The sequence below is a fragment of the Hemibagrus wyckioides genome, linkage group LG07 (genome assembly GCF_019097595.1).
Source record: "Hemibagrus wyckioides isolate EC202008001 linkage group LG07, SWU_Hwy_1.0, whole genome shotgun sequence".
Lineage (NCBI taxonomy): Eukaryota > Metazoa > Chordata > Actinopteri > Siluriformes > Bagridae > Hemibagrus > Hemibagrus wyckioides.
In genome coordinates, this window is record NC_080716.1 from 3,596,612 (window position 1) to 3,609,858 (window position 13,247).

General features: G+C 39.7%; 1 protein-coding gene across 2 annotated transcripts in view; it reads right to left on the bottom strand.

Moving 5' to 3' along the window:
* LOC131355970 (uncharacterized) overlaps positions 1-13,247 on the bottom strand; it is a 131,005-nt gene that overhangs the window by 30,483 nt on the left and 87,275 nt on the right. For both annotated transcript variants that reach the window (XM_058394645.1, XM_058394646.1), the window contains exon 6: positions 914-1,095. In XM_058394645.1, the coding sequence (XP_058250628.1) occupies positions 914-1,095 (182 nt within the window). The remainder of the gene's footprint in view (positions 1-913; positions 1,096-13,247) is intronic.

A 13,247-nucleotide genomic window follows, 5' to 3' on the forward strand; every position in this document is an offset into this window, starting at 1 on the left:
TGGGATTTTACCAAATGAATACAAAATTTCTTGTTTAACTATTCCTTCAAATAATGTTTCCAGCTTGATAAACGAAGGAAGAGGCTCGATGTATCAAAAAAAATGACACTGGAGACACCTTCCAAAAATACTTTTTTTTTTCTTTACTATACAACAGTATGATTGTCCACTACAGAGGCCCAGTGAATAAGTTGTTAGAGTAATAACATGAATAAAGTGCATTAAAATGTAATCCATGCAAACTGTATTATTCGAAGTCATAGTTTTTATTAGTATGTCATTATGTGTAAAATTGCACACGCTCAGAAGCTTGAGTAGGATCGAACAATAAATGGAAACTAATCGCTGGTAAGAATTTTGGGCTGCATGCTTCAGTCATGTACAAGACATAGAAAATGACGCTTGTAGCTTGCTGATTCTAATGTTGGGACAGTCGAACTTATGTCCATATAAATACTATTCAATACAGACAAGGAGAATTTTGATTTGAGTTATACCTCATTAGATAGAAGCACGACAGATCATTGCTAATCATGCTTAATCTTCCGTCAGCATCGTTGTTGCTAGTGCTGAGCCCAGACCCTCCAACACACACACACACACACACTTCTCACAGATTGAGAAAGAGCTGATTCAACTGCTCTGACTCACAGTGAACACAGCTCTCATTCCCTCACTAACTTTTTTTATAGAATTTTTTTTTCTTTTTTTTTATGAGGAGCTCGTTTTGTCACGACACCTGGCACAGCAAGTACATGACCTACTCCTCCTACACCTCGCTATCACCTGCTGTGTGATATACTTTTTGACCGCAACAACGCTCTAAAAAACTCTCTCTCTCTCTCTCTCTCTCTCTAATTCACACACATACACACACATACTGACTGTTTTTCAATTTCTTTAAACATCTCACCTTAGTGAGGGTAATGATGGCCTCCTGGTTTACTCCGGTTATGCTAAAGGTGTCTCCCGACTCCCCCTCCAGGATGGTATATTCCAGTCTGGCATTCTCTCCCAGGTCAGCATCTGTTGCTGAGATCCGGCCTACCTCCGCCCCTGGAGCTGCCAACTCTGACACAGAGAACAACCAAGAACCTGAAGGTTGAAGGAGGGAGACCAAAAGAGAGGACAATAGGCACAATTAGAGACAAAATAGATCTTGGATATACACTGGGTTACACTGGCAATTACCATAAAGGTCACTGTGAAGGTGTGCAATCACTGACAGTAGCCCAGCTGTTACTGTCAATCACTACACAAAAACTGCTAAAATAATGGGGAGGTTTTATGCAATGCAACACAAAGCAGAGTTACTCTAACTGCTTCAAAGTTGATTATTTAGTGTTTTATTTCTTTTTGACCTGACACTACTGTAACTTTACACCATATATAGCTAGATTTTATGCTGTGGAACATTCACAAGACAAGTTAGTTCCTGTTATCACGGTAACAGCACCAAAGAGACTTTTTCGTAACAGAAACTCTTTTTCCTGTCACAAGAAGTTTAAGTTTACAACAAAAAAGCAAAACAAAAAAGCAAAAAAGCTGTACAAGCTGTACTGCTGTACAAGTCCATGTGATGATGTCAGATTAGTGACCAGAACTTCCATCAGATAAGCTGGTTTTTCCTAGTTTTTCCATGCAGAGATTGGTGTCCAATTGAGGTGTAAAATCTGATACATTTACATTTACCATAATCCAGAGCAACAAGATGGTGTGGTAATTGGTGCCTAATTGATTGAAATGTCGTAGCACATAACACATAAATCCTGTCTACATTCCTAAAGCATTTGTCAAAAACCTTGTCTGGGAGCCATCATATTGTCCAGTTTGAACTGATTTAAATTCCCAGAACTATGGTGGGAGCATCTGGTTGCTTTTATTGTTGTTGGTGTAAACCAACTACGATGATTGTGATTGCTTCTGCCACTTTACTGCTAGGGAGGACATAAACAACAAACAACAGAATGCAGCTACATACGGCAGATGAAATGGCTTTGGCATCATGCTCAGAATTTCAACATTTCTATTTCATATCCTCTCCTTAAAAATATAGTGTCGGCACCAGTGGTTATTGATTCACACACAAGTCTTGAACTGGCATTTCGGTCAGCTCACACAAGCATAAATCTTTCACTTTTACACACACACTCTAGCATGGAAATAATAGTTTTTGAAATACACACACAGACAAATACAAAAAACAGTACTATGTTGTTCTTAATCAAGCGTAGGATGATAAGGATTATAGATGGAAGAGGGGGTCCTGTGTACTTTCGCCACAGGTGTCCTCAGATTCCATCCTCGTACTTTGTTTCTCCGCCTCACATCCTTTCTTAGCTCAGAAGGGCTAGAGTATACAAGTGATGAAGTCGGTCAGTGCTTACGATTCCAAGAGGCACAGAAGGTCAGAGACACTTAACACCATCTTCCACTTGCCAAGATACATCACGATTCCCTTGGATACAGTTTGTTGTTGAACACAATTTGTAGAACATTTTGTAGATGGACAAAACAATAAACCTCAATAAACAATAAACTGTGCAAGATATTCTTTTTACAACTAGCTGGAAAAAACAGATTTCAGTTGGGCTAGTCGGCTCCTTCTCAGTCTGTGTCAGGCATGTCCCACTAGACCAGGGGTGTCCAATCTTATCTGGAAAGAGCCGGTGTGGATGCAGGTCTTCATTGCAACCAACAAAAACCACACCTGAGTCTATTTAAAGCCAAGATCAACTGATTAAACAGGTGAAATTAGGTGCATCTCCTGCTTGATTGGAATGAAAACCTGCACCTGCACCAGCACTTTGCAGATACATTTAAACACCCCTACACTAGACAGAGACCTAGGGCAAACCCAGACCAGCTGGAGAGATTATACCTATTCCCCAGGAAGAGCTGGAATCTGTAGCTGGTGATTCAGAAGACTGGGTTGACCTTCCCAGCCTTCCCTGCTGCTACCATGGCCCCCAACCAGGAAAAGCAGAAGGAAAATGAATGAATGTTTGAAACAGCCGCATAACACATCAACAGTTTAAGCCACAGTTAATATAACACATGCACAGACATGCTTCCCAGCTGAGCAGCGGACTTCCAGGGTGCTGCTTCTAAATAGGACATGACTGGTGTGTGGTCACTATAAGAGTACAAGACTATTTATTAAAGCAGCATTGCTGGTGTTTTTAACTCCTCAATATCACTACTTGGTTTGGATTAGAGGTATGCATTAGTAGTGTTTTTAGTCACATTCCACAAAATACGAAGAAACATATTATCTAAACCACAACACTCCTGACCAGGATAATGCAAATGCAGTAAAATACAGTAAATACAGCACAAGTAACCGGTCACATCCAGTATGGTCCCATGTTAATCAGTGGGCCTTTCTATGTCTCACAAACTTCATATCTGACCACCTGCCCCTGTCCAAAGAAACATAAAATATACATGCTTGTGCATTGTTGTTAGAGCTATGGTATCTTTGAGATCCCAGTCTGATGCGTACCTCTAGTTAAGAAAGAATCCAACCAAAAGATGTCTGACCAATAGCATTTTGCCTAACCCAACTCTGAATACAAATAACTTTCTCTTACTAAATACTATTGAAACTTTTAGACATACACTACTTACAAAAAGTTAAGAATATTTGGCTTTTGGGTGAAATTTAGGGAAAATGTAAAAAGTTCACACTACAGTGATATTACATCATGAAAGTAGGGCATTTAATTAGAAGCATGCAATGGTGATTTCCTCATCTCAAACAATTTACTGAAACAAAAGCCAACAACAGTGGTGGGTATACCACAACAAAAAATCTCAATGTCTCAATAATTTGTCATGTGCCCTTGACCATTAATTACAGCTTGACAACGACGTCTCATGCTGTTCACGAGTCGACTTATTGTCTGCTGAGGCATGGCAGTCCACTCTTCTTGAAGGGTGGCCCTCAAGTCATTGAGGTTCTGGGGTGCGGGGTTACGAGCCTCTACACGGCAACTCAGTATTGGCTTGTCACTGTACCATTCACAAGATGTAGGGCAGTTCTGTACTGAGTGGACACACCTGCCCAGACTGTAAAACCACCTCAACAGTGGCTGATGCATAGCGCTCTCCTTGACGTCTCCAACATCGTTGGCGGCCATCATTTCTGCTCAGCGTGAATCGACTTTCATCAGAGAAGAGCACTGAGGCCCACTGGTCCCTCATCCAGCGTAAATGCTCCCTGACCCAATGCCTGTGCCTGGTGGTGTGGCCAGGTACCCTTGCAGGTTGTCTAGCATGCAGACCACACTGATTTAAATGGTTTCGAATGGTCTGACGTGACACTTGGGTGCCTCTCACCTCCCTTAAATGTGCCTGGAGTTGAGTGGCATTCATCATCCGGTTCCGCAGGGCACTGTTCACAAAGAAAGCAGTCATCAACGTGGGATGTGGCCAAAAGACGTCCACTTCTATGCCTTTCTGTGACTCTTCCAGTCTCTCTGTATCTCTGTAGCAACCTGCTGATGACACTCTGTGACACTCTAAGCTCAGTGGCCACTTCCCTCTGAGAACATCCTGTTTGATGACTCGCAATGACGAGGTACTGTTGATCAGTTGTTAGGTGTGGTCTTGGTCTCATGATGTCAGAATGTGAACAGCATGATGAAGAGGACTGTTTAAATACCAATTCTAATTGAACCAGAAAATTTATTGGTCGATTCATGGATCAAACACCAGTTGTGAATTTTTTGCTGTTAAGCACCTTGTTAGAGAACAGCAAGTTATGCAAAAAAGTACTGAAACACTGAACAGTTGGACATGTGCATTCAAAAGTGTAGAGCAGGTCAAATTAAGTTCACCTGGAAAGGTTATAGTACATTTTAGGTGCATCCTGAAATTTCACACGAAAGCCGAAAATCCTTAACTTTTTGTGAGTAGTGTAAGTCACTGAATGGAACACACTGTTCTGGGGTGAGTACAGGACAGATATGAGAACAGATACAAGTCTGCAAGTCTAACCCTAGGTAAAATTATCCAGCACTTAGCCTACCACTAATGTCTGGTGGTCCTGTAACCCTTTTTCATTGATGGTCTGTTGATTCATTCCTGATACAGACCTCTTGTTAAGAAATGGTCCATCAACAAAAACCAGTAGCCATGTGTAAAGACAGTGGTCTAGACGCTAGTCCAAAACCCTGATTTGGATGTTTCTTCTACCTTAGACTTTTGTATTATCTTAAATAGGAGTGCATAAAAACAGATTAAGCAGCTGTGTAACCTAACTATAAATACAAATAACTTTCCCCAAGTAAATATTCACAAAAAATTTCAGTCTTAAGATTGCAACATGGATGTGGGCAATTGTTCTGGGGTAGTTCTTAGGTCCACAACTTATCCCACCTCCAAAGTAATGTCTGAAGGTCCTGTAACCCTTTTTAACTGATGTTCCATTGACACAGTCCTGGGATGAGAACAGAACAGATCTTTGGTCTCAAGTCTACAGCACCTACATAAAATTGTCCACCATCCAAAAAATGTCAGGTGGTCCTATACTAATGCAGACCAGATACACACTTAGTTTAAAAAACAGTCCATCAACCAAAACATGAAACCAATGGCAGTGTAGCAAAGGAAGATGATTGGATGCTATTCTAAAACCCTGGTCTGCTACCACAGAGGTTTTGAAATTGGAGTCCAGAAAAATAGATTAAGCAGCTGCATACCCCAACTCTGAATACAAGTAACTTTCTTTGGACAAGGCTGAATGCAGCTCATTGTCCTGCAATAAGAACGTGACAATTCTTAGATACAAGTCTACAGTACCTAATGTCTGTAAGTCCTGTAACACTTTTCGATTGATGTTCCATTATTAGAGTCCTGGGATGAGAACACCTACAAAAGACAGCAAGGTAATGTAGGTGTGTGAAATTTCCCTTTATTTGGTCAATAATGTGTGATATGAACACAAAGACATAAAGACCAGTACATGTTTTAAAAGCCCAGAAATACCATCCAACCAGGGACACACCCCTGAGTATCACTGCTGTACACTGCTTGGTCCACCTTCCAAATAATATCTCTTGGTCCTTGGCAATTCTTTTCCATTGACTGACAGGGTGACTATCAAAAAATGTGAACCTGTCAGTGACTGCACACTTGTAGTAGATTTGACAAATAATGCTAATGAGTAGCATTACAAGGTAGGTGCACCTAGTAAATGGGTCGAGTGTACACTGCTTTAAGCAAACATTTTATTCTTCTTCAGTCACTAACAAGCTGAGCTGTCAGGCTCACATGATTGGCAACTGCATTGTATTACTTTTTGCTTGCTAATACTGTAGAACCATGACCTTCCCTTCTTAAGGCCTGCATTAAATCAGCACATTAGCTCTGCTATGCTGATTCACTGCTAGAGGCTGCTTAATTGTAGTTCGCTGCATGCGATTTGCCACGGGTACACCTCAGTCACCAAGTCCACTTCAGTCTTTGCTTCCTTCGCGGTTCAAGTGAGATGCAAGAGGACAGAAAAAAGGAACAGATGAAGAAGGAATTAGAAAGCAAAAGCAAACACATCAAGGCAAGAGACATGATCAAATCCAGTAGGCTGTCTTTTCTTAGTATAACCTTAGAAGGTGGATCATAATCAACAGCATCATAACAGCAACTCTCACAAACACAACCTCACTAAGAGGCAACAGTCTGGCATCAAAGACAAACTCAAAGCTGCTACGTGTCCCTTCAGTACAAACAGCTCCGGATGGCAGGAATCTATGAATATTAGACATCCTCTCATATCCAGATGGCTTCATGTTAGGCTTTGTCTGATACCGATTTACAAAGCTGTCACTCTGTGAACCGGCCAATTTCAGTGGGCAGAAAAAAGAGCCAGTGGGCTTGCTTTGAGTGTCTGCTAGAGATTGGACTTGATTTAAAACTGGAAAACCAATATGCTGAAATGCAGGTGGGCAATTTTTTTGTAAAAATAAATGGAAGATGACATGACACACACACACACACACACACACAAACATATGTATAAGAAATGGATAGAATAGAATAGAATAGAATAGAATAGAATAGAATAGAATAGAAACAGCTTTAATGGCCACTTGTGCATGTAAGTAGTATATTTTGGGGTTGCAGATTCTTCCAGTGCACCACAGAATTAATTGCAACATATAATAAAGAAATATAGTAGAAACAAAGCAGAGAAAGTAAGAAATGTTTTATTTGGTGTACTTTAAAGATGCATTATGTAAGATACATAAGATACATACAAGCCCACATATTGCTCTTGTTAGGAGTCACCGTAATGGATCATCTGATCCACTTGGATCCAGCACTGACACTGCACAAGCTTGTACAACCCCACAGGGAACCTGTAGCCTGTCCCAAGAGACTCACGGTACAAGGCAGGGTACATCCTGTATTGGATGCCAGCCTATCGCAGGGCACAATTGCACACACTCACACACCCCGTAGTCTGTATAGTGTTTAGAAAATGACAAGCAAGAGCATCCATACACAAACAAGAAATTCCAAAGAAATGCCAGAAGCCAGTTTTTCAAACAGGTTTTCTCAGCAATGAAATAAATATTTATTAAGGCGATGGCTTAATCCACTGTCTTTTAACATGTTCTTCATACAGTATCTTCCACATATTGCACCTTTATACCTTTAGCTTTGCATTGGCTGGCTGCCTGCAAAGATCATGTTGTACTGTATAAGGATCTATTTTAACAAACGCAGCAGTAAATCATATCTGCATAACAGTGTGTAAACCTTTGCCACCTACATGCCATTTCCTCACAGAGATCAGTGGATTGAAGAGACTCTTTAAACCTCCAGTGACTTTTACATCAGGTGATTACACAGAGACTGGTCATTTCCCATTGTGAAGTTCTGTAAAATCTGCCAGTAATTTTGTAGATCAGGTTAAAAATGTAGAGGTGGGTGTTACACAGTTTATGCTACAAATATAATGTTTTTTAATAACTATAAAATGTATTAATTAATTAATCGAATAATTAATTAATTGACGGATTAATAATATTTTCATATTCTTACTTCTAATCTATACATCTAATTTGTTACAAATTTCAAGTTGTTTTTAGACAATCGATGCTTTAAAGGAATTAGAATTTGAAATAAATATATATTATTTCCTCCTTTCTTTCTTTCTTTCTTTCTTTCTTTCTTTCTTTCTTTCTTTCTTTCTTTCTTTCTTTCTTTCTTTCTTTTTTGTTTCCTCTTGAGAGTAGCCTTGTGTTTGAGATCAAATAACACACCAAATCCAAGAAAGCCTGCAGATTTCAGAGGTATATATATATATATATAGTAAAAAATGTCAGAATCTGACCATATGAAAGATTCTTTACAGCCCCCCCCAACAAACACACACACATATGATAATATTACTCATTTTTAGCTTTCTTCTTACAGTGTCCCTGCTGTTCATATTCTTCCCAAGCCTCAGAGTTCTATTCACTTCAGTCCACACACACAGACACACGCACTATCCTCTGGGTGATCAGACATCATTATTATGCTGGTCTCTGGAGGCCAGGATTTAGCAGGCTGAACGTAGGGAACTGCATGGGGGAAGAGATTCAATGCACCAAGGCTCATAGCCACAGCTCTCTCCAGTGGGCCTTTGTAATTGCACTCAGGGGGATCATTTGCTAAGTCGGCTCCAATCCAATTCAAATATCTACCTATGGCTTCACTAAAATTATATATTAGTCCTTAGTATTTTATATTATCCAGCCCTTGGTTCATTTAAGGACATCATATGAAGTAGCCAGATCTCAGAGTGAAAATATACAGGAAAATAGTACTTATCTACATCAGTCTCATCAGTCAAATATTAATGGTAGGCTTAGCCCTGATTCTGAACAAAGTTGGTTAATCAGAGGTGAGTAATTCATATTCGTAATGTGTCATGTGTAAGCCTGAGGTTTAAACCCCTATTATTTTACCATATCTAAGCCGAAGATTCTACAGAGGCTACAGGGTCACCTGAGATCCAGATTGAGGTAACAGGAGATTTTATTCTAACAGTTCTCTATCAGTATGCATAAAAAATGCTTGATTCATGGAATATATAATAATAATGAATACTTCCAGATTATTATCATTAAAATTCCATTAGCCTACATTCAATTTGAACATCCATTTAAGTCCATTTTACAGCACACGGCAGTGGCGCTGCGCCCAGTGTGCTGTCACGGTTATCAAAGAGGCTTTCACCCTGGACACTGGAAGCATGGATATTTAAAGTACAAAAATTTACATGATTTCGTATTGAACAGGAATGGTTCCTAGATAGAAACGATGCAAAATCCAATGTTTGTGCTATAGTGTGCAGTGTATGTCCAAAATAATTTATAGGATGCATCATGAGATCAGCATCCTTGCAAGTATCAAATCGACATACCAATCTATTCTGGATGTAAGAGCTACGGTGAGGTGTGTGCTTTCGAATATGTTGCTTTGCTGCAGTGCGACGCACAATCCCAATCCACTCATTAAACACTGTAAGAGCCAGCAGTTGTGTCAAGATAATGAAGATGCTAGCTTTCCTTTTATGTATGTCATTTCAAATGATAGAACCCAAGGTTTCCCAGAAGAACATCAAACTGCCTCCACAGGCTTGCCCTCTTCTCATAGAGCATCCTGGTACCATCTATTCCCCTGGTAAGCAATGCACATGCACCTCACCGTACACATGATATAGAAGGAAATGTGATTCATCAGACCAGATCTTCAGTTGCTCCATGGTTCAGTTTTAATGCTCACATCTCAGTTGTTGGCACTTTCAGCAGTGGACCAGGGTCCACATGGGTGCTCTAACTGGTCTGCAGCCAAAAACTCAGCAAGCTATGGTGCACTCACCTTTCACCAGTTCATCTCTAGTCCTTCCTTGGACCACTTTTTGGTCCTGGCCCCTTAAAAAGACCTGGCATTTTGAAGAATCTCTGACCCTGTCATCTAGCCATGACAGTTTAACCCTTGTCAATGGTACTCCTTATTTTTCCTGCTTCCAACACATCAGCTTCGAGAACTCTTCAACTGTTCACTTTCTCCATAATACTGTATACCCCACCCTTTCACAGGTGCCAGTGTCAGTGGTTTTTAATGTTATGGCTGATTGGTGTATGGGACCATTACATTTAATTCCTGGCATTTAATCATTCCAAGCTTGGCAGCAGATAAGACTTGCTGCTTCTTTCTAGAAATGTGTGCAAACTTATTGGTCAATGAAGTGAGTAAAAATATCTTAAATAAATAAATAGCTAAGCCTAGTGAATTGAATTGATTTTAAATTTGCCTATATTCAAGATATTTTCCTTGCTGAGATATCAATTTTAGTAGTGTTTCTTCATATTGATTTAGACTTTTTAAAGGTCACTAATACATTTTTTTTTTTTTCCCAGACCTCTTGGACTAAACCCATGCCGTCGGAAGAAAGTACAATTTACAGCCAGGATATTAGATATTAGATTTTAGCTGTCCCCAACCGGCATCACTACAAGAATAAGTCAGACTAAATCAGTATCCGATTAGGGGGAGAGTTCAGAGAGTAGCGAGAGACGCAGACAGGAGACACGGGTAGGAGTTAATTAGGGGTCTGCAGTTTAATATAGGTTGAGCCTGGTAAACACACAGCCCAATTACTTCTAGGTGTTTAAAAGGTACAACGACTGAAGAGAATACAATGGAGAGAGAGAAAGAGAGGGAAAAAAAATGCTTGCACAGAAATGAGAAACCTAAGCTGAAAGAAAATTACAAAACATGTCTGCTTATTAATCCAGGCACAATGATGAGAAGCAGGCGACCGAGGCAGGAAAAAAAAAAAAGTGGTGGCCAAACAGTGTTATCGGTGGAAAAGCTTTATGCTGCCATGGAGAGTGGTATGTTGAGTTAGGAGAGTCATTAAAAAGTGTCTAGCTGGCTAAAGCCCTGTGCATGGCTTGAAAATCACATGAATAAAATCTCCATTTGTTTAGGGTGAGCGTGGAGCAGGCGTTTAGTGGCAAGGCCTACAAATGAGAAAGTTTGTGCGTATGTGTGTGTGTGGGTATAGTATCGGAATAAGTAACTCTGGACAATGCCTTATAAAACAATGAGAGAGGAAACTTATAGAGACATTTATATAGTAGATCGTTTGCTGGAATACGATTATGGAAATGCCTCTAGTGTCGATTGTCGTTGCACGCTCCCTGTCTGGAGTAAAACGCATCTCATCCTTCAATTGATTCCTGTGTACAAGATTCAGTCTCCGGGAGAACGCTTGTCGTGCTGACTCACTTGCTCTCGAGTAGGTTCCTATAAACAGGGACTCGAAACGGAAAATGACCATTTCATGATTTTATGATTTGCACTTCACCAGATGGAGGCAATTCACAAACTCCTCGCACATTACTAGAGCTTATTTTCTCCTGTGCCAGCACGACAAAACAGACCACGCGAGAACTTTAGCAGATTATGCACAACTCTCAATCCATTTCTACACTCAGAATTCATTTTCTCGGACATCTCCAGGCATGATTGTTCCGAGATTTATGAGAGAGCATGTTCAAGTGAAGCGTCGCATATCTGAAAAAGAGGCTTCGGCTCACGAAAACACTTAGAGTAATAAGTAATGCAAGCTGAAAATCTTCGGGTGAGTGACAGGATTTTTAAGATGACAGACAAAAGTTATAGGAAAATAATCCACACTGAATAACTTGCAAATCATCAAAGATATGTTTTACTTAGTATGTCACTTATCCACGAGGCCGTTCGACTACCTGATAATCGGTGGCACCAAAGATGCAGCGGCGCTTTAGTGTTTTAGTCCACCCAGGTATCTCATTTCCTCATGTCTTCAAACAGATCAGCTTCCAAAGCTCTAATATCTTTCTTATCATCTCATAGATTTAAGACATACATGTTACTACTGCATTGCATTCTGGGAGTATAAGCCTGACATTTTTCTCCAGGGTCTCCGCTACTTCAACCATTTTTCTACTTCCAGATTTTTTCATTAACGTGATATTTAAAGTTGTTGATAAAAAACAAAGCATGTTACCGGTAATTGTTGAGATCGCTAAACCTTTATTAACTTCTTTTAAAAGCCATTGTGTGTTGAAATGTCTGCTGAGATGTCAGCACAGCACACTAGCACCACTAGCTACCCTTGAAATAATGAAAACGTGGCATCAACGGACAAATGATATAATTGTATGTTGTAAATAATATAATACCATATATACCTACAGTATTTAATATTTAATGTGTTTCAAGAATGGAAGTGAAAAAGTTTCTTGGGCTTGAATGAAAGGTTCTAAGGTTATGAGGATAGAATAGAAGATGTTGGTTTCATTGTGGCACTGTACCCCTGTCATAATCGATGAGATTATTCTGAGTTTCTCTGTGTGAACAGTGACAACGCATTTTTTATCTATTTGACTTCAGTGTTGCATTGACTGACTGGCTCATTAGCTTTTGCATTGAGTGCAAATGCAAATGGATCGGAGTCTCTTAGGGCATTTTTGAGGCATATTGATTTGCTTTGCAGTGATACATGATGTGTGATGTATGAACATCTCTGATATATGAACATAAAATGAATATAGATGTATATGCATCATGCGTTTCAAAAAAAGTCCAAGAAACCGACATGACATTCCTCTAATGGTGCAATGTAATTAAATAGGACAGAGAGGAAGGGGGTAAAATCTGGCACACGGGTGCCGAATAAATTCGTGTGGATGATTTTGTCGTTCAGCCATGCGATCTAAAAACTGGACGTAACATTAAAAAAAAAAAAAAAGTCAGAGCAACAGGGAAGTGAAGAGCAAAGAAGCGAAATAGAAAAGTGGTGTGCGCATAAGGTAGAAGTGAAAAGATGGAACGATTACAAAAATAAAAAGAGACAACCACACACACAGAGAGAGAGAGAGAGAGAGAGAGATGAAGGAATGGAAACAGGAAAATGAGATTCAAAAGCTAGAGAGGGACATGCGTGAGCAAGCTGTGTCTCCAGCTGTGAATTTGACTGTAAGCGAAGATTTTTTAAAAATAAATAAATAAATAAACATTATACACAGCAAATAAAAAAAAGAGGCTCCATATAAACTAACACGGTTTTAATTATAAATCTTTTCAAGCACACAGTACTCAGTTGCGCTGACTGGAAGTAAAGCCATCACCTAATTATTTCTTTCTTATCAATCCTACTGAGATTATATTTACACCGTTTTTGTCCAAAATTTTACAAG